The sequence below is a fragment of the Suricata suricatta genome, chromosome 2 (genome assembly GCF_006229205.1).
Source record: "Suricata suricatta isolate VVHF042 chromosome 2, meerkat_22Aug2017_6uvM2_HiC, whole genome shotgun sequence".
Taxonomy (NCBI): domain Eukaryota; kingdom Metazoa; phylum Chordata; class Mammalia; order Carnivora; family Herpestidae; genus Suricata; species Suricata suricatta.
The window spans coordinates 160,894,536-160,918,575 of NC_043701.1; the positions used below are offsets into that span (position 1 = coordinate 160,894,536).

General features: G+C 45.1%; 1 protein-coding gene across 2 annotated transcripts in view; it reads left to right on the forward strand.

Annotated features, from left to right (window-relative positions):
• WBP1L (WW domain binding protein 1 like) overlaps window positions 1-24,040 on the forward strand; it is a 59,868-nt gene that overhangs the window by 18,556 nt on the left and 17,272 nt on the right. Inside the window, exon 1 of one of the 2 annotated variants that reach the window (XM_029932492.1) lies at window positions 3,670-3,849. The exons of the other annotated variant lie outside the window; for it this stretch is intronic. Coding sequence (XP_029788352.1) covers window positions 3,823-3,849 — 27 coding nt within the window. The 5' untranslated portion in view covers window positions 3,670-3,822. Of the gene's footprint in view, window positions 1-3,669; window positions 3,850-24,040 lie in introns of those variants that run through there. 2 annotated transcript variants of the gene reach the window in all.

The following is a 24,040-nucleotide window of genomic DNA, read 5'->3' on the forward strand; positions in this document are numbered from 1 at the left end:
TGGGCCCATTGTCCGTGCTCCAGAATACCACTGCCCAAGCTGATGTGTCAGTGTCCTAAAACAAGGTTCTGTGGGGGGTGCTTGGGTGGCTCGACTTTGGCATCTGACTTTGGCTCAGGCTGTGATCTCACGGTTTGTGAGTTGGAGCCCCATGTCAGGCTCTGTGCTGACAGCTCAGAGCCTGGAGCCTGCTTCAGATTCTGTGACTCCCTCTCTCTATGCCCCTCCGCCGCTCATGCTCACTCGCTTTCTCTCTTTCACTCTTTTTCTGTCTCTCAAAAAACAAATGAACATTAAAAAAATTAAAATAAGATAAGATTCTGGGGCACTGACCAGGGATGTGCATGTCTGCCCAATGTTCAGCTGACCCTCAGCGCTGGTGTTTGCCCCATTGGTAACTTTTGGTCTAATATCATGACTCCTTTATTACTGTCAAGGAAAGAGCCTTTGGAGCCAGAGACTTAATTCAAATCCTTGCTCCCCCATGGCCAGCTGTGTGACCTGGAGCAGGGTGTCCGTATGCCTCGGCTTCTGCAACTAAACAGGGGTAATACCTATATCATGAGTTTGTTGTGATTGTTAAGTGAGATGTGGGCTAAATGGAGTTCTTAGCACAGAGTCTGGCTCATTGTCAGTACTGAAAAAATAACTCTCCCCACCTCCATCCCAGAATTTAAAGATTATAAATATATATGCTGCCTAGAAAAACATTGCCAAAAGATTGCTAAATCCACTGCAGTGGAAGGATGAATTCCATTAGCCATGAATAGATCCACTGTTGTAGTATGTCTTCTTAAATAATAAATTAATCAGAATCCAACAGGTTTCAGCATTCCTATCTTTGGGGGTTTTCTGAATTGAGGAGGAGAATGTTGGTCAGTGGAAGGATGGCAGGTGGCTCAGACATTGCTTGGAACCATAAACACTTGTTAAACTGCAACATTTTGATAACATAATCCTGCTTAATTCTGGTTAGTGTGACTTCCTTTTTTTTTTTTTTTTTTTTTTTAAGTTGGTGAATTCAGCATTGAATTAGATTCTACGTTGTTAGGCAGACGACTAAAACCGTAGAAGGATTTGGCTTACCTTTAGTCTATAATGTATGAGCCTGGGTCACTTACAAAAAAGAACCCTTCTCTTTCCAGACTAGTAGAAACTGATGGTGGTCATCTGGCCTCTGAAATCCCAAAGCTGACTGCTTTGTCACTGAGTTGTGGTAACTTGGCAAGTCATGAACTTGCCTTCCTGGGGAGGCCACGTTGGCCAGTTCAGTCTCTTTGCACCTCATCTCCCCCAAACCTTAGTGCTCAGGGACAGTTAGTAAGCAAAGGGCAGGAGGCAAGGAGGAGATTAGTGAGACAGAAGCCATGATGAGCACTCACTGTGATACTGTGCTAGGTGTACTGTGTTGAGTTTAATACTGCCTTGTACACGGGATTTTATAATCTTATAAGAAGATAAAAGTAGACAGCTCCTGATTAGAAACACTGCTTTGAGTTACATCCATAAAAGGATGATGATTCATTAGGGGAAAATTGGGAAGCCTATGATGCAGTTTTGATAATTTAGATTGAACTTTTACAAAGTTATTTTTAGATTTCTAGTAATTTTGCTGCAATAGGACTTAGTCAGAGATCAGTGCTGATGAATATTATTTAGAAATGTGGAATGTTTCCATAGCCCCTCAGGTCAAGGGCCCTTGAGTATTTCATTCGAGGCAGTGTCCCCAGCACCTCGAACAGTGCCTGGCACACTTGTGGGTGTTCAGTAGGTGTGGAATGAATGAGTAAGTGCACTTCCGCCATGGTACTCTTCCCAAAGAGTTGAGGTGCTGCACTGTCTTATTAGGTAAGTTCGGACCAGCGTTACCCACGAAGGGCTGCAGATGCTCTCTCTTCCAGTTTGGCTAACAAAGGTCAAAATGCTGCATGTGTTTTGTGGTGGTCGGTGGTTGCCAGGGAACCGAGGAAATGAAAGGAGGGTGTTGAAAACTGTGCCTTGATACCCAGGCCTGCCTGTCTCTTGTTGTGTCTGCTGATTTGGCCTGTGTGTGAGGGTGGTAGCAAGGCTTATGTGACAGCCTCTGGGGCCATGTCTTGACAATACAAATTTGCTGAAGAATGGCTTCCTAGTCCCGAAACACTTGCAGCGGCAGAAGCTACTTCTCTTCACACGGCACCCCTCTTCTCTTGTCCGCAGCAATGAGGCACGATTCATTCTTTTTCTGTGAGCCTCCAGGAAATGGCTCAGCTTGCTTGGTTCATTCATTTCCTTGTCAGGAAAGTCATTGTGACCTTGACCATCAGTGGGAGACCTGCAGCAGGCACATCGTGTGTCTGGCTGGACTCACTAACGATTGAAAAGTACTTTTGGCAACACACCATGCTGTAAGTGTTGTGTACTGCTAATTTATTGTCCCAGGTGGGGGTGAGAGCTGCTAATTTGCAAAGAGTCATTTCTGATGTACGTGGGTCGTGCCCAGCACAGTGCCACTCCTGTGGAGGCCTTGGTGAATAGCCCTGGAGGAAGACTGTTGCAGAAAATAAAAAGAAAGATGAGATTATACATGGTTTGAGTGATGGGAAATAGAATTAATTTGCAGCCTAAGAAGTTATTAGAAAGTAACTTTGGATTTATAAAGTCCTCCAAAAGGAGTCATTTCTTCAAGTACAAATCCAAACATGAACCGTTTGTTGTTAGTGTTGTCTTTGCTAGAGGATTCAGGGCCAGAGAGAGCGCGGTGACCTGCTGTTTAGGGAAGGTTGGCCAGATGAGAGCTGGCCTACACCACTGACTAAGAAAAGTCAGATCAGGACACCAGCCCCAGGGTCTTTGCTCCTTGTGGAGAGCTTGCTGTTAGCCATTTTCTCCATAAACTGAGTTTAGGGAAGAAAGCATGACAAACCTAGGGTGATGAACTTTTCAGAAGCAAGAGTTGGTTTAAATATAGATGGTCTGCTTTACTGGCAACTTGGAGGCTGCCGTGGGACTTGCTGTACCTTTTGTAAGACAAGTGAGGAAAGATGTTGGCACCTGTACATGCACAGTTTGTTTATGAAACATAAACTCTCCCATAGAAGTGAGGGCTCAAGAGGTCAGCGTCCGAGGTAGCATGTCCTACCTTAGCCGGGGGGGAAGGGTGCCTCGCCAAGCCCTCCCTGCCAACTGCCTCTATCTCTAGAGAAAGTTGGGACAGCCAGACTTAATGCACTGTTATTTATTGAGCCCTGACTCTGGCGGGAGGGGTGGCGGAAAAGTTTCTGTGAAACTGACGATCACTGGGCTTGATTTTCTTCCCCAAGGAGTAGAAACAATAGCTCAGGAGTCCAGTCCTTATTCAGAGAAACGTAGCTCTTTTCAGCTTGAGAGATGGGATGTTTATGCTCCGAGGGGAGCTGACGGGAACAGCCCCGTCCTCCCCTAGCCCCGGGCTCCAGTGCTAGGTGGGTCCCGGGCTGGCCATCGTGGGTTTGCAGCACATCCTTCTCAGTATTCCACAGCAGCTGTCTGGAGTTTTTTTTCTGCCGTGCCTGAACTGATGTCATTTCCCCCTTGGCAGACAGCTTGGGTTTTGCTGCGTCTGAGATATGTCACGAGAAGGTGGGGGTGGGTCAGAGCCAGGCAGGAGGAGTAGTGAGGACAGCAGGAGGGAGAGCGCCTGCCTGGTCCCAGGACTCTGTTTACTTTCTCTTCTTTGCTAAGGAAGGCCGGTTCACTGGGACCGCGGCGCACACAGGCCCGCCAGGGGAAATGCTCAGTCCAAGACCTTAACTTTTAAAAGCCCTTTGTTCCAAACGTTAGTGTGGACGATGCTCTTGCAGGATGCCTTTCCTTTTGGGTCTTAGACAGGTAACTGAACTGGTTATCCGTGGATCGGGTTTGGGCAGGGAAGAAGGGTGGGAGCTGGTTTGTTGTACTGCTGCTTTGGGCGGAGGGAACCTTTGAAAAAATGTCTCACAGCTAGAGCAGGCCAGCTCCCATGCAGAAATTTCCAGTCCTCCCTTCTTGTGTGCTAGTTGCTCCTCACTTCCAGAGCCACTGTATTCTTAACCTCCTCCATCCCTGAGGTCTCTCTGGGGCCATCCATTCTGATTTTCCGTTAGATACCGGAAAGCCGTTTCCAAAGCCTTATAGAGGAAACAGCCAAGGGGAGAGGCTGGGGAGGAGGAGAGGCAGAGTAGATTCTTGATCCAAACTGCTTTTATTCTATTTCTGCTCCATTTTGACTTGGCTAGTTAGCAGAGATTTCTTCACAGTTTTCTCTTTCTCAAGGGGATTCGGAGTGAGGGGAGGGGAATCTTCTAAAGGGAAGGACTCCCAGCGGCTTTCTCCTCATAGGCATGTGGTCCGGGCTGTGTGGCTGAGGGACATCCTGGATATCTCCGAGGGCTGGGTGGTGGGATTGGCCACATTTTGGCCTTCTTGACAGACTTTTCAAGTCAACAGACCCCTGTGGCAGAGTCTTGATTGCTTTGCGAACTGCCATTTGAAGTAGGGGCACTAAATTATAGCCCGTAACCTAGTGTGGAATGAGAAAACAGTAGCAAGCGACCAACTGCTGTCTGCTGAGAACACAGCTGTTGCCAACTATTTGTTCCAGGGCTTCTGAGAGTTGGCCACCCCACCCCACCCCCCTTTGGTCTGAGAGGCATGTCTGTATCGGAATGTGTAACTGTAACCATTGGCGGCTGTAAGAGGGGGTGGGGACAGACACACACCATCCACTGCCTGTTCCTGGGTGAGGAAAAGCCACAGAGGAGATCAAACCAGAAGCCTTAGCGAGTCGCTGCTAGGGACTGCTGTTGTTAGTCTGTTAGAAACGTGTTGGGTGGGCAAATCTCCCGTGGGCTGCCCAAAATTCTTTAAAAGTAAGTGTCTCCTAAAAGCTCACTCCGTACATACTATCACTGCTCTGTTCAGTGTCCCTTTGATGCCCCTGATGGAGAGAGGGCATTTGACCACCCCTTCTGCCCCCCAAGAAAGGCTGTCCTTTTAACTTATGGGCCCTGGTGAGGATTTTGAGCAGCATTGCAAGCGGGATGGATGAAGCATCCCATGCATGCGTGTCAGATGTCAGGGGCAGAGGGTTGGAAACTTCATGATAGGATGGGAGGAGCAGGACTGGGGAGCCAGAAGGGCCTGTGTCCGTAACCTGGTCCCCCAGGGTCTTAAGCAGGCCACTTAACTGCTCTGAACCTTGTCTTTGAAATTGTAATAATAAAACCTACTGGAAGAGTTATTGAGAGAGTTTCACAAAAGAATATATTTAAAACATGACCACTGGGCTGGTGGAAAGTAGGCATTCAGGAAGAATGTAACCGTTATGTTTATGTACTCATCCTGAGGAATGCCAGAGCGAGAGCTCAGGAGTATAGGAAACTAGAAGCCAGAGGACCCGAGGTGGAGGGTGTAGTGGACAGGCCTACCAACATGAGCGGACTGAGCGGGGGAGGCTGTCGCTTACTATATGCATCTGCTGCTAATCTTGGATATTGAGGAGATAAGAAGGGGAGGGCCCATGTCCCATCACCTCCACTCAGCTGCGTGAGAGGGTGCAGTGAGTGGTGGGTCAAGTGGAGGGCAGGGTTGGTGCTCCTGGGGAGCATCTCAGAGGATCAACAGCAGGGGAATCTTCAGCTCTTGTTTCTGAACAGATCCCTGGTAGGAAGGCTGAGCTAGAAGACCTCTTGAAGACTCGTTCTGCCCTCCTGTGATTCAAACCTTGCTTGTAAAAACTTTGGCTGTTTTTGATTACATAATTTTGTGTATTTCTAGCATTTCTGTGTCTGTCAGCGTAATTACATTCTTTACTGGAGCTGTGGAAAAGCTAGCTTTCGAAAGACTACTTGGTGATAATTCTGTTCTTAAGAAATGACACAGGGGGTACCTGGGTGTCTCAGTTGGTTAGGCATCTGACTTTGGCTCAGGTCATGATCTCATGGTTTATGGGTTCGAGCCCCGTGTCAGGCTCTGTGCTGACAGCCTGGAACCTGCCTCGGATTCTGTGTCTCCCTCTCTCTCTGCCCCTCCCCCTTTAAAAATAAAATACTCATAGAAGAGCTTTTTTAAATGACACAAGAGTACATATGCTATTGGTCTTCATCAGCTATAATGTAATATATATTTTTGTACATTTTTTTCCCCTCAATCCACATAACAACCCTGTCGTATGTGGTAGTGTGATTCTGTTGCTACACAAGTTCATACTGGGGCTTACAGAAGGTAAGCCATTTGCCCAGAGTTGCTCAGCTAGCTAGGGAAATGGTTATTGAAGTTTTGCTTTTTTTCTTCTTAAACCCTGATCTTCTGATTCCAAAGCCTGGAGTATTTCTCACTAACTAGACAGCTTCGCCCAATGCCTGTGTGAGTAGAGTAGGATTATTACGTTGTTTTAGTTGCGGCGTATTTTCTGAAGGTTGTTTCTAGGAGGCCCACGTACTAAATAAAACATTGCTTGTGCTCGTTTGCATCTTTCTCTGTGGAATCCTCTCTTGCATCTACTGAATAATGCCGCTGCAAGGAGATTTGGACACTTAATAAACGCGGACCTGACACAAAGGATGCAGAGATAAATAAAGCACAACCCTTACTTCCTAGGAGCTCACACTCTAATGCTGTGGTTCTCAAAATGCATAGAAATCACCCAGGAGTGGTGCTTATTACAATGTAGGTTTGGTAGATCTGGGGCCAGAGTCCAGGAATATGCATTTCTATGATGTTTGACCCTGCTTGTTTCTGGCAATTTGAGAGCAACCTTGTGAGGGAGGGGGGTGGCGGGGGGCGCTGTAGGTTTAGTAGCATGGAAAGAATCCCATGATAATGTGCTCCGACTATCACAGGAATGCCCAGGACCTAGGACAGCAGAGGGGTGGGAAAGCATCTTGTTCAAACAGCTGGGGGAGAGGCCTGTGCATGAAAGGCTTTCCTGAGGTGACATCTGATCTGAGTCTTGAAGGATGAGTAGGAGTCTACCAGACATGTGATCTGAGGAAAGGGCATTACAGACAGATCAGGTTAGGAGTGTCGTTTTTGTTTTCTCCTGCGGATGAGAAGGGAAACTGTCATCTCTGAGTCTTAGTATTAAGTATGCCTGAGGCAAGGCAAGGACTTTGGCTCACGGACTGTTGGCATCCTTTGTGACACAGACAAGGAGGAAAGCATTAGGGCCCTTCAGTCTAATAATGAGTGTGGCTTGAATTCAGTGTCTGTAAAGGGCAGATAAGCTGTAGGCTGTATTAGTTCTTCCATGCAGGGGTCAGTAAGACAGATCCCTTTAGTGTTGACTAAAGAACAGTCTTTTTGTGGTTAGAGGAGCTTAGGTTCAGAAGAGAGTTGCCTGTTGAACTTTCTGGGTGTGGTCGATGCACCACACAATAGAGCACGTTATCCCTTTATTAACTGGTGAGATCAGCAAATGAGTATTCTGGCTAAGAGAATCCATCATGTAAACCTAACAGATGGATTCCTCATTTTCAGAGAATAAGATTGAAACAGAACATTCTTAGTCTGCTAATTTGAATGAATTCTAGTTCATGTTTGATTCAGAAGGCACTGATTTCGTGATGTGGGAGGATTCTTAGGACTGACATCTTCTATCTGAAAAGGATTGTGCATGTATTTCATTCAAAGCATGTTGTAGATATGGAGAGACATGTGCTCTATCCCTGCCTTCAACGGGCCTACAGTCAGGTAGGGTAAGTGGGTGCACAGGTGATTGGAACATTCGGCGGGTGGTGGTGAGTGCCATTAGAGAGGGACAGGGTGCCACAAGTTCACAGGTGGGGGATGGCTCTCTGCAGGTGGCCCTGTCTACAGTCCAGTAAGTAGTCTCAGTGGTTGTAAGATGATAATTTGTATCTTGGGCCACAGAATGTTGCTTTCTCTGTTGGGGGGAGCCCACTGTCCTTCAAATTGTCCTCACTGAAGCGAGTTGACCCCTGATACTGGAAATGAGTAGTTTGCAACCAGACTGGAGTGCTCTTGCCAGTGTTGGAACATGTCATGGACAAGAGGCTTTTGGCCCAAGGGGCTATTTGTATTCTGGAAACTGGGAGCTGGTACCAGAAGCCCTTGATGGGTCTGGTGCTGAATGTAACAGGGCAACCTGAGTCTGGAAGCCCAGTGACTCCCTGGGCATGAGAAGAGATCTCAGGGTCTCACCAGGACAGCACTGAAAACGCCATGGTGTACACCAGCCTAAAGAGGCAGGAGAGGGAGGAGGGAATTTGCCAACTTCTCATTTAACCCCCAAACTGCTGAATATTACCCAACATTACGTCACACCTTTGTTATTTCATCATGACAGCCACCGTGAGGTGGTAGGTCTTAGCTCTTTTCTGTTGTGAGGAAACCGAAACTCAAGAGCTGCTTTTTTATCTATTTAGTATCACATAGCTAACGTGTGGCCGTGGTGGCCCCGGTGGCCAGGTCTGAGAGAACAGTGTTGTCCTCGTCTTGTGTATTGCTCTGTATGGCACCTGTGCCAACCTTCTCCCTGTGTCCCCTGTGCTCTGCAAAGGACTAAGTATTGAGTCCTGGTCACTGTCACCCTCTCTTGTGTGCTTTAGCCTCCCTCTACCAGGTTCAGGACAAATTAAGCAAGACCTTGCTTGGAAAGGAACTGTCTGTATATAATGCAGGAGCCATCAAGGTGACACTTACTGTTTGTACTACCAGAGGTTGAAGCCAAAATCTTTATTGACACTGATGTGTAAAAATCTTGTGACAGCTCCATAGAGCCCTTCAGTTCCCCACTGTCGCCTGAAGGTAAGAAAGGGTGAGTCTCATCTTGGCCCCTTCAGATGGATTTTTAAACCCCCAACCATTTCTGTTGCAAGAAATTGCTTTTGTAGAGAAGTGTGGCTCGTTTTTCACCATACTCCTGTTATCAAAGAAAAGAGAAACCAGTGGACTAGACAGTAACTCAGTAGAAAAGAAACCTGTATCTGCTGATTTTGAAACTTTTATTCAGGATGGAGCCAAAGAAAACATTCACTTCCTCCAGTGATATCCCACGAGTTGGATCCACCCCCTCCCGCCCCTTTTCCTTGAAGAGGTAAATTTTAGTCCAGGAGAACAATAGTTTGGGACTACTTAAAAAACTGCTAGAAAATTCCTTTTTCTGGCTCTATTCCCTAGCAGCCAGATACCAGGTTCTTTAACTTTCCCTCCCTGGCCCTTCTTGACTCTCTTTGCTGCTAATTTATCGCAGCAGTGAGTTGAAACAGCTCTTCATGTTGACTTGGCTTTAGCCACTTCAGTGTTCCTTTGTAGCCATTGCTTCTCCGGGCAGGGACTCAACTGGACTTGAATCCTGGATCTCATAAGGGGCATCGGATGCTGGTTGCTAGAAATGGTGATTCAGTCCTGGAAGGTGACTTGTTTGACCTATCTTGTCCTTTTAACTGAGAGAGGAAGGGCAGTAGGGGAAAGGTGTATGTGTTTCAGCAGAGAGAGAGCCATGCTTTGAGAATGGCTGGAGTATAACACAGCGACTTTTTTTCCTAAAAGTGGCTTAGGACTTTCTGGGACTATGTTGCACATAAGGCATTGGTTCCCTTGGATCAGGGAGGCCAGAAAATTCCTATTGTTTGGTTCTCTTGCTTAACATACATGTTCTCAAGTTCGTCCACTGAACTGTGATGCATAATCTCATTCTTGGTTTCAGATACCCCCCATCTGATCATGTGGTCAAGGGTTTGGAAATTCCTGATTGTGTACCAGGCAGTGGCGTGAATACCTGTGACCTCCCCTTCCTCTGGGTGTGGCTCTGGAGTGTGGTGGGGGAGGCCTGGGATAGGCCAGGATAGGCCAGGGCAGGCTGCCAACAAAAATAGAAAGTGTTATCACTTCCCTGTCTCTGGGTGAGGTTCTGGATTTATGGGCCAAGCTCAGATTGTGCAGGGTTACTCTAAATCTGTCATAGCCAGAGAGCCAATGGGTAAGTCTCTCAGCAGTCATGCAAAATCACATCACCACAGCCTTGGTCTTACCCTTGGAGAATCCCTTCATGCCACTGCTTGTACCATTGTAGCTAAGAGGCACAGGGAGCACGGGGGGCGGGGGGGGGGGGGAATAGCCCCTGGGGCTCCTTGACTGTCAGTAGGATCAGCACTTTCTGAAGATTTTTGCATGTCTGATCCTTTGCTAAGGCAGGTGCACTTGGGAGACTGACATTACTCTCACTCCTGGGGAATTTACAGGGTGGTTGCAGAGCCCATGAGGCAGTCCGGCAACAAGACCAGATAGAACATGATTCTGCCCTAAGTGGTATAGTGCAGTTTGGCTGGAACAGTGGTTTTAACTAGGGGCAATTTTCCGCCTCTACCTGGGGGACATTTGGCAACGTCTGGGTGTTACTAGTTGTCACAACTGGGGGATAGGGTGTTGCCACCGGCATCTAGTGACTAGAGGCCAGGGATGTGGTTAAACATCCTACTGTGCGTGGGACGGTCTCTGCACAAAGAATTATCTGGCTCCAAGTGTCAGTACTGCCAAGGCAGAGCAACTCTGGGCTAGACATTACTGATGGTAGTGCGACCGCTCTGCTTAGGGAGCCGTCACGGAAGTCCCAGGCCTTAGAGAAAGTGGACTGAGATGTTTTAATACAGGGAAATGAGTGTCCTTCTCCCTGCTGCATTCTAGGCAATCTGTATTAACCACCTGCCCAGAGACTTAGAGTCTTGACATCTTGGTTGCCCCTTATCAGCAGGTCCTATGTCTTTTTAGGGACAGGAAGAGAGTTAATTTTTTATGGTGAGTAGCTAAGATCAAGCACTTCTGGAACATTTGTTTTGATCTCTTACTCTGAATAATCTGACTAACCACTTTCAGAAGGACGGGATCTTAGTAGTGCCCAAATATAACTGTATACAGTTTAAAGAACAGTTAGGCTGCAGTTATTTCAATAACAGGCCATATGTCAAACCAGGTGCCTATTGCTTGGACTTATGTAATCTACCTTTGATAATGCAGCATATCCCCCCTTTTCTAAGACATCTGGTGTCTCCTTTAAGTGTAAGGTCTTAGAGTTCAGCAATTCTTTAAAGTTATTCAGAGTCCTTTGGAGACATAGTCTCTGAATCCTAAAGATTGTTGTTGTTTTTTAATCTTTAAAATAATTTTTTAAAAACATTTTTATTTATTTTTGAGAGACAGAGAGAGACAGATCATGAGCAGGGGAGGGGCAGAGAGAGAGGGAGATACAGAATCTGAAGCAGGCTCCAGGCTCTGAGCTGTCAGCACAGAGCCCGATGCGGGGCTGGAACCCACGAACTATGAGATCATGACCTGAGCCGAAGTCGGACACTCAACCAACTGAGCCACCCAGGAGCCCCAGTGTTTTTTTAATCTTTTATCTCCTTTCAGAGAGACAATATTTAATGTGATACTTTGTCCCAGGCAGAAGTAAATAGTTTCCTTGAACAATGTCAAACTGTTTTTAATGGCAGTAAATCTCAAACTGGTCTCTAGAGAGACAGCAGACAAAACAAGTCCCATTATTATTTCTTTTGCTCCCAACAAAAGCCTACTTTGGGGATGGAACTGCTGAGAAAAAAATGGGATTAAACTTAGAATTTTGCTTAAAATAAGGAATACCTCTGAGACCCCACATGTGTTCTTCTCTTTCAAATGAAACTGTGATGAGTCCCTTTTAAAGCACATCAGTGGTACGTCAACTCGTACCTTCCATATTTCAGATACCTTTGAAAACCATACCTCTTTCTGGGCAAGGAAGTGAGTATTTTATTTGATCAAGAGCCATTTTCCAGATTTAGGAAAGACTTTGATGAGCTAGAACCTAGTCATAGAAAGAATACTGACCCGAAAGTAAGAAGACCAGGGTTTCCAACAGCCCCGATTCTATCATCTATAGCCTGATTAGGCTAAATGGCAGGTCCTCATCTCTAAGATGGGGTAGTGGCACTTCTGACCTCTTGCAGGGTGCTGGCTGGCTGGCAGTCTCAAACGAGAGGCTGGCTGTTAAAGAAGCTTAAGCCTTGAAAGTCCTGTATAAATGTGTATTTGATATTATACTTTATATGTGTGTGTTGTGTATATTTCAGCGCTCCAAATTATGCCCCAGAGGCTTTGCCGCCTTATAAATCATTAAAAAAAGAATGAATTCGGGGCACCTGGGTGGCTCAGTCAGTTGAGTGGCCGGCTTCGGCTCAGGTCAGATCTCATGTTTGTGGGTTCGAGCCCCGCGTCAGGCTCTGTGCAGACAGCTAGCTCAGAGCCTGGAGCCTGCCTCAGATTCTGTCTCCCTCTCTCTCTGCCCCTCCCCCTCTCATGCTCTGTCTCTGTATCAAAAATAAATAAAACATTAAAAAAAAAAAGAATGAATTCTGTTGATTTGGTTGTACTTAATTAAGGTACACAATAAACCTGGATATTTCAGGAAGGTTTTCAGCAATAAGAGCTGACATGTTTATTTTTGAGAGAGAGAGAGAGAGAGAGAGAAAGCCTGTGAGTTGGGGGGTGCAGAGAGAAAGAGAGAGAGAGACAGACAGACAGACACAGAATCTGAGGGAGGCTCCAGGCTTCAAGCTGTCAGCACAGAGTCTGACGTAGAGCTTGAACTCATGAACTGTGAGATCATGACCTGAGCCAGAGTCGGATGCTTAACTGAGCCACCCAGATGCCCCTCAACTTTTTTTTTTTTAACCAAGCAGTTTGGATATTACAATGTTCCTCAAAGGCAAAGTCCATATCTTATCTGTCATTTTTTGTGCATGTCAGCATCTAGCATGAAAGTTTGGGATAACTCCTAAGCATCAAATTCTTTCTACTTAAATTTGGGCTTTAGGTCCAGAAAACTTGTTCTAGCTGTGTGACCACTCTGAACCGTATTTTTCTTTGTTCCTATATGGAAAACATAGCGTAGGTAAAAATGCCCAGTTGAATACATGATAAACAACACAGTCACTGGGAGGCATTTGGTTTTCACCAACCTGTTGCATATCAGGAGGTTTTCCTGACTCTCCAGAGATCCTCCCCTCGTACAGTGAAGAGGGGCCCTCCTCTTTGTTTAGGTCCCTGTTTGACATGTTGTGTATAAGGTGTTGCTTGAGCCTCAGTGCGGGAAATTAGTATGTCTGCTGCTTACGTTTGAGTCTCTGCATCATGCCTTAACCTCAAGGTGATGATCTGTTACTGAACTTGAGTGCAGGAGAGGCTCATCAGATGCCCACAGGGGCCAGGCAGTGACGGCTTGAGTTAAGCACATGGACTTCGTGGACAGCAGGGGTTGTGGGGGAGGCTGAGGTGGAGCCAGAACCCATGTGCGTCTGTGAGCCAACCTAATATGCTGCTAAGGTGCTGTGGGCCCGGAATTTGCAAGAGAAGCTGGAAATCTGATTTCTGTATGACTCCTTTTCATTTGAAAATGTTGACAGTTAGGGACTTGCCTGTGGTTCCTGCCATAGTTTGCTCATCTCCGGTTGCAGTTCTCTGCTATTCTTAAGTAAACCTGTTTTTGCTGGTTTAAAACAAAGATTGTCCATTAATTTGATTTGTTTTAAAGTTGAAAAACAAAGTTACCATGTGGGCGTAGAACTCCTTAGTGGGCCCATTGTGGTCTGAGGGCCACCAGTCGGCAATCCTTGCTTTCCAGCAGGAGGCAGCCACACAATGTGAGAAGAAAAGAATCTGCCCTCATGAGACTGACTACGGACACATTCATGATAGGTAGCTGCATCGTCCTCCTCTGCCCTAGTGCCACTGGCTCTGTGGAGTGCTACCTGCCCCTCGCCCCTTAGCTCTCTGCCTCCACCATTGCTGAGGATGTCATACTTCTTCTTCTTCTTTTTTTTAATGAGACGAGGAGAGGGCACAGAGAGAAGGAGACACAATCCAAAGCAGGCTCCAGGCTTTGAGCTGTCAGCACAGAGCCGGATGTGGGGCTTGAACTCACGAACTGTGAGATCATGATGGAGCCAAAGACCGACGCTTAGCTTAACTGACTGAGCCACCCAGGCGCCCCAAGGATGCCATACTTCTCAGTGCATTTATTCTGTGGCCGAAGAGGCCAGTGAGGAAGGATTGCTGGGGATAGCTCTAGGCAAGACCTTTTATCCTCTAAGTATCCGGGGGTGAAAGAATTGCACAGTAACCCAGCATCCTGAGCTGCTGCAGCCAGCAGACTCCCACAGGCTTGCCTGTGCTAGGACATCGGTAAGGACCCTTTAATAAAACCATGGAATATGTTGCAACTTCCGATCTGTGCTCTGGGATTTTCCTACCAGGGTCAAGTGGCTTTTTCTGAGTTTGTTATTCAGGTTCCTAATAGCAACACAGGAAATGGGTTTTAATTTCTTTGTTGGCTTCTCTGTTTGGGAGCTATTTAATGAGGATCCAGTTTGCAATGCAGCAAGACTGGTGCGGATACGAGTGTACCTAACGTGTTACTCTTTCAAAAAATTTATGATCTAGGGGCACCTGGGTGGCTCAGTCGGTTAGGTGTCCAGCTTCGGCTCAGATCATGATCTCCCGGTTCGTGGGTTTGAGCCCTGTGTCAGGCTCTGTACTGTCAGCTCAGAGCCTGGAGCCCGCTTCTGATTCTGTGTCTCCCTCTCTCTCTGCCCCTCTCCCACTTGTACTTTGCTTCTCTCTCAAAAGTAAAATAAAAATATAAATTTAAAAAATTTATGATCTATTGTACATATATATATATATTTTATGGAGTGAGGCAGAAAGCATATGAATAATTTTATGTCTTGATTCTAAGTGGCTACTCTTGGGGGTAACTTTGGCGATGTGTTTGGTATTGTAGGAAAAGAATATTAGACCATTCCACTTTTAGAGGGCAAGAACTACGTATATTGTATGTTTTTATAAATCTAGAGTAATGGTTCTCAAACTTGAATATATGTGAGGTGAACCCCTAGATGTTATTAATCTATATTCTTAAATACATGACAGTTTTTGGGCCCGTGGACCACACTTTAGGAAACACATCTCTATTTTTGTTGCATGATTTTATCTAAATGTGTTCCGCGCTACCTTGAGACAAATTCACTATTTGTGAGATGCCATGATTTGTTCTGATTCATGTTGCCCTTCCTCAGATTCTTGGGGAGTCCCCAGACAGAATTGTTCCAGGAGGCTCTCATAGGTTGAGGTAAATGGATCCTTGTCCCTGTGACAGCAAGGGGTCCCCAGAACTCCCCTTCAACAGTATACACTGGGGTGCCTGGTTGGCTCAGTTGGTTGAGTGTTTGGCTTCGGCTCATGATCTCACAGTTCGTGGGTTCGAGCCCTGTGTCAGGCTCTGTGCTGACAGCTAGCGCAGAGCCTGGAGCCTGCTTCAGATTCTGTATCTCCCTCTCTCTCTGACCCTCCCCTGCTCACGCTGTCTCTCTCTCTCTCAAAAATATTTAAAAAAATAGTAATAATAAATGAATGAATAAATAAATTATTAAAAAAAAAAACAATATACACTGCAGCCGCATCTTGAAGCAGCAGCTGCCCACATTGGTTCTAGGCTTTTCTTAAGTGTTACTAGCTCCAGTCTTTGCCTTACCCTTTAGAGTACTTTGTAGGGTAGGGAGACTGGGTACCCAGGGAACTGAAGGCTAGAGGCATTAGGGGTCAAGCATACATCAAATGTGCAGGATGAGGCTGAATTTTACCAGATTATATTTATTGGCCTGTTTAGGGGAACCTACTCAGGCTAGTCGTCCTTTTGGAAAATTACTGAACTTGACCAAACAGCCTAAAAATTTATTCCTAATATCCCAGCGCATATAAAACAGAGTCTTGGCCATGGCTTGCCCTTTATCAGAAAGGATGAGACTGAGTTCTTTTAGGTAGTAAAAGGAGCAATTGTCATGTATAGTTTATATTGTGAAGGATACAAAAGTAGTATGTGATGGGTGCTTGGGTAGCTTAGTCGGTTAAGCATCCAACTTCGGCTCAGGTCATGATCTTGCAACTCACAAGTTCGAGCCCTGTGTTGGGCTCTGTGCTGACAGCTCAGAGCCTGGAGCCTGCTTTGGATTCTGTATCTTCTTCTCTTTCTGCCCCTCCCCGACTCATATTCTGTCTCTTTGTCTCTCTTTCTCTCTCTCAAAAGAAAAAAAAAACATTAAAAAGTAGTATGTGACAATACCCATCATCAAAAAAAGAGAGGTTAGACTACTGTGGGAAACAGTGGGTCAGGACTCCTACTAGATCATTCCTCTGCCTGAGCATACTTTCCTTCATCCCCACCTCTTCTCCAGCCTCCTTATCTCCAATTCAAAATGTTTGCCCTTGGACGATTCTATTTTTCCCCAGCTCTTCAAACAGCCTTAAAACTTATTAGTATTAGATGGGGCGCCTCAGTGGCTCAGTTGGTTAAGCATCTGACTTCAGCTCAGGTCATGTTCTCGCAGTTTACAAGTTTGAGCCCGATGACGTTGGGCTCTGTGCTGACAGCTGGGAGCCTGGAGCCTGCTTTGGATTCTGTGTGTCTGTCTCTCTGTCAACTTCCCCCACTTACACTATGCCTCTCTCTCAAAAATAAATAAACATAAAACATTTTAAACAAATTAGTATTAGAGAAAAACTGATAATTAACTTTCTTACTGTAAAAATTAAGGTATAAATCTACAAAACACTTTTTATGATCACCTACGAATCTTTTTTTTTTTTTTTTTAAGGACCTGGGCCTAAAAGTGCTACATTTTCAGAATTTGAAAATTTGATCTAAGATACAATAAAAATAATTGATTCTATGTTAATGTTGCTTGCTGTCTTTTCTCATTTAGCCATTTCAAATCTGTCTTGTTTATCAAGACTTTGTTGTCCTTGGGTTACAGAGTATTACCAAAATCAGATAGAACTTCAGTCTAGTAGATGTACAGTGCTAGAATTTGGTCTGTTCTCTGGAAAGCTATTACTAGTTCAAGACTGGAAGGAAAGTTGATTTTGTCATTTACTCTGTAGCAGCAGCCACAAGGCAGGGAGGCCAAAAAAGGGGGCAGGGGGTCCCTAGTTGAAAAGTAATTGTAAGAGTTGCAAAAATAGGGGTGCCCTGGGTGGCACAGTCAGTTGAGTGCCCAACTTTAGGTCAGGTCATGATTTTATGGTTCTTGGGTTCAAGCCTGGAGCCTGTTTCTGATTCTGTGTCTCCCTCCCTCTCTGTTTCTCCCCCTTTGCACTCTGTCTCTCTCTGTCTCTCAAAAATAAATAAATGTTTAAAAAAAGTTTTTTAAAGGAGTTGCAAAAGTAGGGGTGCCTGGGTGGTGCAGCTGACCCTTGGTCTCGGCTCAGGTCATGATCTCGTTTTTGAGTTCAAGCCCCGCATTGTGCTCTGCATTGATGGCTCTGAGCCTGCTTGGGATTCTGTCTCTCCTCTCTGCCTCTCCCTGCTTATGTGTGCACACATTCTCTCTCTCTCTCTCTCTTGCTCTCTCTCTGTCTCTCTCAAAATAAATAAACTTAAAAGAGTTGAAAAATATTTTGATATTATTCAAATATGCAGCAACATTATAGCCAATAACGAATTTACAAACTATGGCATTTTGGCTGTTATTTTAACTGTTGTGCAAATCATATGGGCCATGGCCTCTTCCTGAATTCTTGGCTCTTTTCACACTACTCTGCCTGAGATTCACTCTACTCAGCCACGCTAGCCTTCTTCCTTTTCCTGAGTGCACTAAACTCATTCTCCATTCACTTGACGTTGCTTCTGCCTGGAAGATTGTTCCCACAGGTCTCCTTAATCTGGACCCTTCTCATCATTCAAGTCTCATTCAACTCCCATGTTACCTTCCCAGGGAGGCCTTTTCTGACTGCCCCATCAAAAACCTTTTGTTCTAGGGGTACCAGGGTGGCTCAATTGGTTAAGTGTCTAACTCTTGATTTCAGGTCAGGTCATGAGATGGAGCCCCGTGTCAGGCTCTGTGATAACAGGGCAGAGCCTGCTTGGGATTCTCTCTCCCGCCCCCCTCTCTGCCCCCTTCAGCTCATGCTTTCTCTGTCTCTCTCAAAATAAATAAATAAAACTTTGAAAAAACATCAACAACATAAGAAACCCTTTTGTCCTCTTCTGTTTTATATTCTCCTAGAGATTATCAATCTTTTAAATTTTAATTTCACTTGTTAATTTTCATTCTTCGCCACTTGAACATATTTAGGATCTTTTTGTCTTTGTTGTTCTGTAATTTCAAACAGTGTGCCCAGGTATGAGTTCATTATCAACTGAAAATTCCATCTTTTAAAAATATTTTTTTTTCATTTTATTGATTTGAGAGAGAGAGAGACTAGGAGGAAAGGGGCATAGGGAGAGAGAGAATCCTAACCAGACTGCATGATCAGCATTGAGCCTGATGCGGGGCTCAATCCCATGACCCTGGGATCATGACCTGAGCCGAAACCGAGAGTTAGACGCTCAACCTACTGAGCCACCTAGGGGCCCTTCTATTATCTTTTTAAAAGAATTTTTAAAACTCTAAATCCAAATTTATTAACATCTAGTGTAATAATGATTTCAGGAATAGAATTTATTGATAACATTCATCAGTTACATATAACACCCAGTGCTCATCTCATCAAGTATCCTCCTTAATGCCACTTGCCCCATTTAGCCCACCCCCCTAAACCCCTCCAGCAATCGCCAATTTGTTCTCTGTATTTGAGTCTCACGAAGTTTGTCTTCCTCTCTGTTTTTATATTACTTTTACTCCCTTTTCCTTATGTTCATCTGTTTTGTGTCTTAAATTCCACATGAGTGAAACATGATGTTTTTCTCTGACTGATGTATTTCACTTAGCGTAATATACTCTTATTCTATCCGCAGTGTTGCAACTGTCAAGATTTCATTCTTTTTAATCACTGAGTAATACTCCATTGTGTGTATGTATATATGTATGTACATATATATACACACACACCGCATCTTCTTTATCCATTCATCTGTCGATGGACATTTGTGCTCTTTCCATACTTCGACTATTGTCAGTAGTGTTGGTATAAGCCTTGGGGTGCATGTGCCCCTTTGAAACAGCACACCTGTATTCCTTTGGATAAATACTTAGTGCCATTGCTGAGTCATAGGATAGTTCTATTTTTAACTTTTTGAGGATCCTCCATACCGTTTTCCAGAGTGGCTGCACCAGTTTGCATTCCCACCAGCAGTGCAAAAGGGTTCCTCTTTCTCCGCATCCTTGCCAACATCTATTGTTGCCTGAGTTGTTAATGTTAGCCACTCTGACAGATGTGAGGTGGTATCTCATTGTGGTTTTGATTTCTGTTTCCCTGATGATGAGTGATGTTGAGCATTTTTCCAAGTGTCTGTTAGCCATCTGGATGTCTTCTTTGGAAAAGTGTCTATTCATGTCTTTTGCCCATTTCTTCACTTGATTATTTGTTTTTTGGGTGTTGATTTTGATAAGTTCTTTATAGATTTTAGATACTAACTCCTTATCTGATATGTCATTTGTAAATATCTTCTCCTGTTGCTTTGATTGCCTTTTAGTTTTGCTGATTGTTGAAAATTCCATTAACTTTAATTAGCTCTGGGAATATTTCAGTTCTCTATTTATTTAAAAATTTTTTTTAAACATTTATTTTTGAGACAGAGGGTTACAGAGCACGAATGAGGGAGGAGCAGAGAGAGGGAGGGAGACACAGAATCCAAAGCAGGCTTCATGCTCCGACTTGTCAGCACAGAGCCTGACATGTGAGATCACAGACTGTGAGATAAGGACATGAGCTGAATGAAGTCAGACCCTCAACTGACTGGGCCACTCAGGCACCCCCAGTTCTCTCTTTAAATATTACATCTATGGGGCATCTGGGTGGCTTAGTTGGTTGAGCGTCTGCCTTTTGATTTTGGCTCAGGTCATGATCTCATGGTTCAGGGGATTCAGTCCTGTGATGGGCTCTGCACTGGTAGTGCAAAACCTGTTTAGGATTCTCTCTCTCCCTCTCTGTCCCTTCCCTTCTCACATGCATGTGTGTACGCATACTCTCTCTCAAATTAATGAATAAGCATTAAAAAAAATAAATATTGCATCTCCTCCATTTTCTTAACTTCCTTCTCATGCTTCTTATTCTCATTTTCATTTTCCATGATATCTTTTAATTGATATAAGTCCTTTACTGGGTAATTTTCTTAGATTTGTGTTCCAGTTAATTAATTCTCTCTTCAACTTGGTCTGATCTCTGTGCAACCTATATGTTGAGTTTTTAAATTTCAGTAATGATTTTTCTGTGTTTCCCCGCCACCTCCCAAATCTGCTTGGTCACTATTTTTTCATTATGTTCTTTTCCCAGGGCAACTGAAAAGTCCTGACCTCATTTGCCATTGTACTTTCTAGTTCTCCCCCAACATTTTTGGCCCTTGAGTATCTTCCTTGTTTTCTTGCAAGCTCAGCCGTGTGATTAAAAGGATATTTTATATAGCCAGTACTTCTAGGAGTTTTGGCCTTAAAAGTTACCTTCCTGGCTGTGTCACCATGAAAACAGGATCTCTTCCCCCAGAATCTCTTGCTCATGGCTGTAGCCATGGCACGTGGGGAAGGGCTATCAATACAGACCTGTTCCTTGACCTTGTAGAATTGGACGTTTCAGTTAGAAACCGTTCCTTCTCCCTGTAGGGAAAGCCAGAAGTGGTGCTCCAAACCCATTCATCTCCAGCAGCCAAGGGAGTGTTCTGCGCTTTAACACCTGTGAACAATTTCAATTTTCCTGTTCTTTTACTTTTAAACTTTAAAACTTCAGTGCTTCCCTAAGGACATGAAGATGCCATTGCCAGTTACGAGCAGAGTTTTCCAACCCCATAAATTGGTGAATTAAAACCATCCCTGGGGAACCATCACTGCCCAGTGTCTCTTTATGCTGGCACTTAGAAAGTTCTTAGGCTGATTAAATTGACCTTTATAGTGGCTTAGCTGAAAATAGCAGCTATAAGAGATGGAAACTGTTAAGGAAAGTGTTGTTTGTCCCACAGCTTCTGCTGCCCCAAAAGAGAGGAGATGATTTTTGGCATATGTGCAAAAGGTATACCATTCATCCTTTCCCGTCATAAAAATGTTCTTTCCAGTTCAGTGTTGTTCTTGCTTGCATCTTCCTGGCGCCTGTGCTTTTTGTTTGCGGTGACCCTGTGTGCCCTGTATCCAAGCCAGTCACTGTGATATCTGGGCTGAAGACACATACCAGTAACAGACAAGGATGCTAATGGTCATCTCCACAGTCCTTCCTGAGATGAGAGACCCCCAGCATAAGAGCACACGCTATACAGTTTATGACAAGTTCTACATTTCTAGCATTTTTTTGGCAGTTTCATGCAAATTATAAAACATTGCTGGGAAGCAGCTATCTTTAAAATGTAAATCTGATCTTGTCACTTCTTTGCACAGTCTGGTCCCCACTTACCTAACTTCCCTACCTCCTTCTCTAACCATCTCCTAGTTAAAGGGCTTTACTTGTACATTCTTTGCCTAGAATGTTTTCCCCATCCCACTTCCCTTGGTTACTTTCTAACCGTCTTGGCGATCTCAGTTCAAGCTTACCTTCCTCACAGAAGCTGTCTGGACCTTCACCACTAGCTCCTGGGTCTTATCTCTTGTAAGCTCTCACCAAATCATATATTTTTCTCTCTCTCTGGATGCAGTTTGAGCTGTGTGATTACTTTATCATCTTTCACTAGACTGCAGGCTCCATGAGGACAGAGATCATGACCGTTTTGGCCATTTGCCCATTAGGTTCCCCACCCTAGTTCAGTGCTGATATAGGGCAGGTACTCAACATCAGAGGAAGGAATGAAGGTCCCACTTTCCACGCTGGGATGAAATACCATTCTGCTTTTCAGAAAGTCAGTGTGTGAAAGTACAACCTTTCAAGCAAGAAAGGTAGGAGCCATGATCAGGTTGCCCTTCCTCACTGCCAAGTAGAAGATGCAGGATCCTGTTCCCAAAGTCAAATAGCAGGGTCCTTATCTTTTCCTCTAAAGCCAAAATGTTGATTTTGTTTGGTTTGGGGCTTTCAGTGGATTTCTTTACGTAACTGAAGTGTAAGAAGCAACTGGAGAAGTATCACCTCAACCAAGGAAGCTAAAGATCAATAGTTAAACCTCAGACTCTGGGGCTGGACGAAAGAGGTTGGACCACTTCCTAGTCGTATGACCATAGGCAAGTTGCTCAGCCTCTCGTGGCCTCAGTTCCCTGATACTACCTACTTCATAGGTTGCTTTCGAGTTGAGATGAAGGAATACATGTAAGGCACTTAGAACAGTGCCTGGCACATAGTAGACACTCAGTACACCTCAGCTCTGTTATTCACCCCAGGTTGCATAGCCATTGTTTCACTAAGCAAATCATTATGTACGGAGCACAGTGTTCATACTGGGAATGGGAGAGGGGGATGAGGAGACAGAGCTCATGCCCATAGGGAGAGGACAATTCATTCTTTGGTTCACTCTGTGGAGAGAGGGGGTTGGAGGGATATTTACGCCCACTTTTCAAAACTTGGCCTAAACAACATTATACGTAAATATAAAGTGCTTGAAGATGCTTGGAAGCAAGGCAAAGAGGAATCATAAAAGGTGCTGAGAACTTTTCATATTTGAACCTTATCCACTACATTCTCTCTAGTTTCTCTTTCTGTTCTTCCTGTGTCTGGGGCAATCCACATGGCTAGTGAACGTTGCTCTTCTGAAATCGTTTTGAGTGAATGAATGCAAAGTGCCATTTAGATGGTCTTTTCTGCCCAGCAATAATGGATCACAGACTAACATTGATATTAAGAGATCAGAGAAGTTAAGCCACTTACCCAAGGTCACATAGTTAATTAATAAACGCAGTATGAGAGCTGGGCTTCAGACCCGGATCAGCCACTTCTGCCTCGCAGTGCATCTTGAGCCACCTGGAGGTCTTTGAGAGCCCTCCAGGTAATGCCCGATTAGACTCCTTGTACAGCAAAGGCTGGAAGAGCACCAGGCAGAATCCATGCCCCTCTGTTCTCTGCTGTTTCTTTCAACGAGAGGAGACAGATTTCAGGAGCTCGAGTTGACTCAAGGCTGCTGTGTGAGGGGATGGGAAGTAGGTAGGCTAATAAAGACTTAGGGTTGAGGGAGACATGAGAGAGCATCTTTAACTCCTCTTAGGGCCATTGAGTAACTTGTCCAGGTCCTGGTCCTGGTCCTGTGTAATGAGGACCAAGCCCACGACAGCTAGGGCCAAACCCAGAGCCAGGGCTTTCCTTTCACACCAGCAGGTTTCTGGAGGAGCTTACCTTTGGCACTCACGTCAACTTTCACTCCTAAGGCTCCATTTCTTCCTTGCTAAAGGGCCAGGAGCCCACTTCTGGTCCTCCTTAACTGTCCACCTGCTTTCCTTTGTTTTGTAGCAGAAAGTGACAGTTTCCATCACCAGGGCCACCTCAGGCCTCCTGGGAGCTCTGTCTCGGGGCAGGGGAAGAACAGGGATGGAGATTAACTGGGTAAAAGGCGTTTCTGGAACCCTAGATTAGATGCTGCTGTTCCAGTTCTGCTCTCCCTGGAAAAGTGGAGGCAGAGTAGGGAAAAAGAGCGGGGTCCTGTTTATACCAGGCTTCCTGAGCAGCAGTGGGGGGGTGGGGGGAGGTGGAAAAGCCAAGAGAAGAGCTGACACCAGTAGATCGTGAGGATTACCACTTGTGTAGATTTCAGCTGCGTTCCACTCCACGCTTCACTTAGGACCAGTTGAGCATCCAGTCTTCAGAGCCTGGACCTCGACTGGTGAATTTTCCTGAGGCAGAAGTGTCACTGGATTCTTTCATGTGTTGGAGTGTAGGCAGCATGGCCTCTTTTAGAAACTATGAGGACACTTTGAACTGTGTGAGCCAGTGCCAGAAGAATGGCATTTTAGGGCCTGGTAAACTTGGGAGGAACTTTTTGATGTCCTTATGAAAGCAGTGTTTTCCTCTGAAGTCAAGGAGGGTGTGTTCTAGCACAGGCAGCGAGTGAGCACAGCTCTGCTTTCTCCACACGCACCAGGGCTCAGAGGGGACCTCTGACCAGACAGCCCCCCCTCCAGGTGTTCCATCTTGCTCATGGTGGACTCGGAGAGGCAAG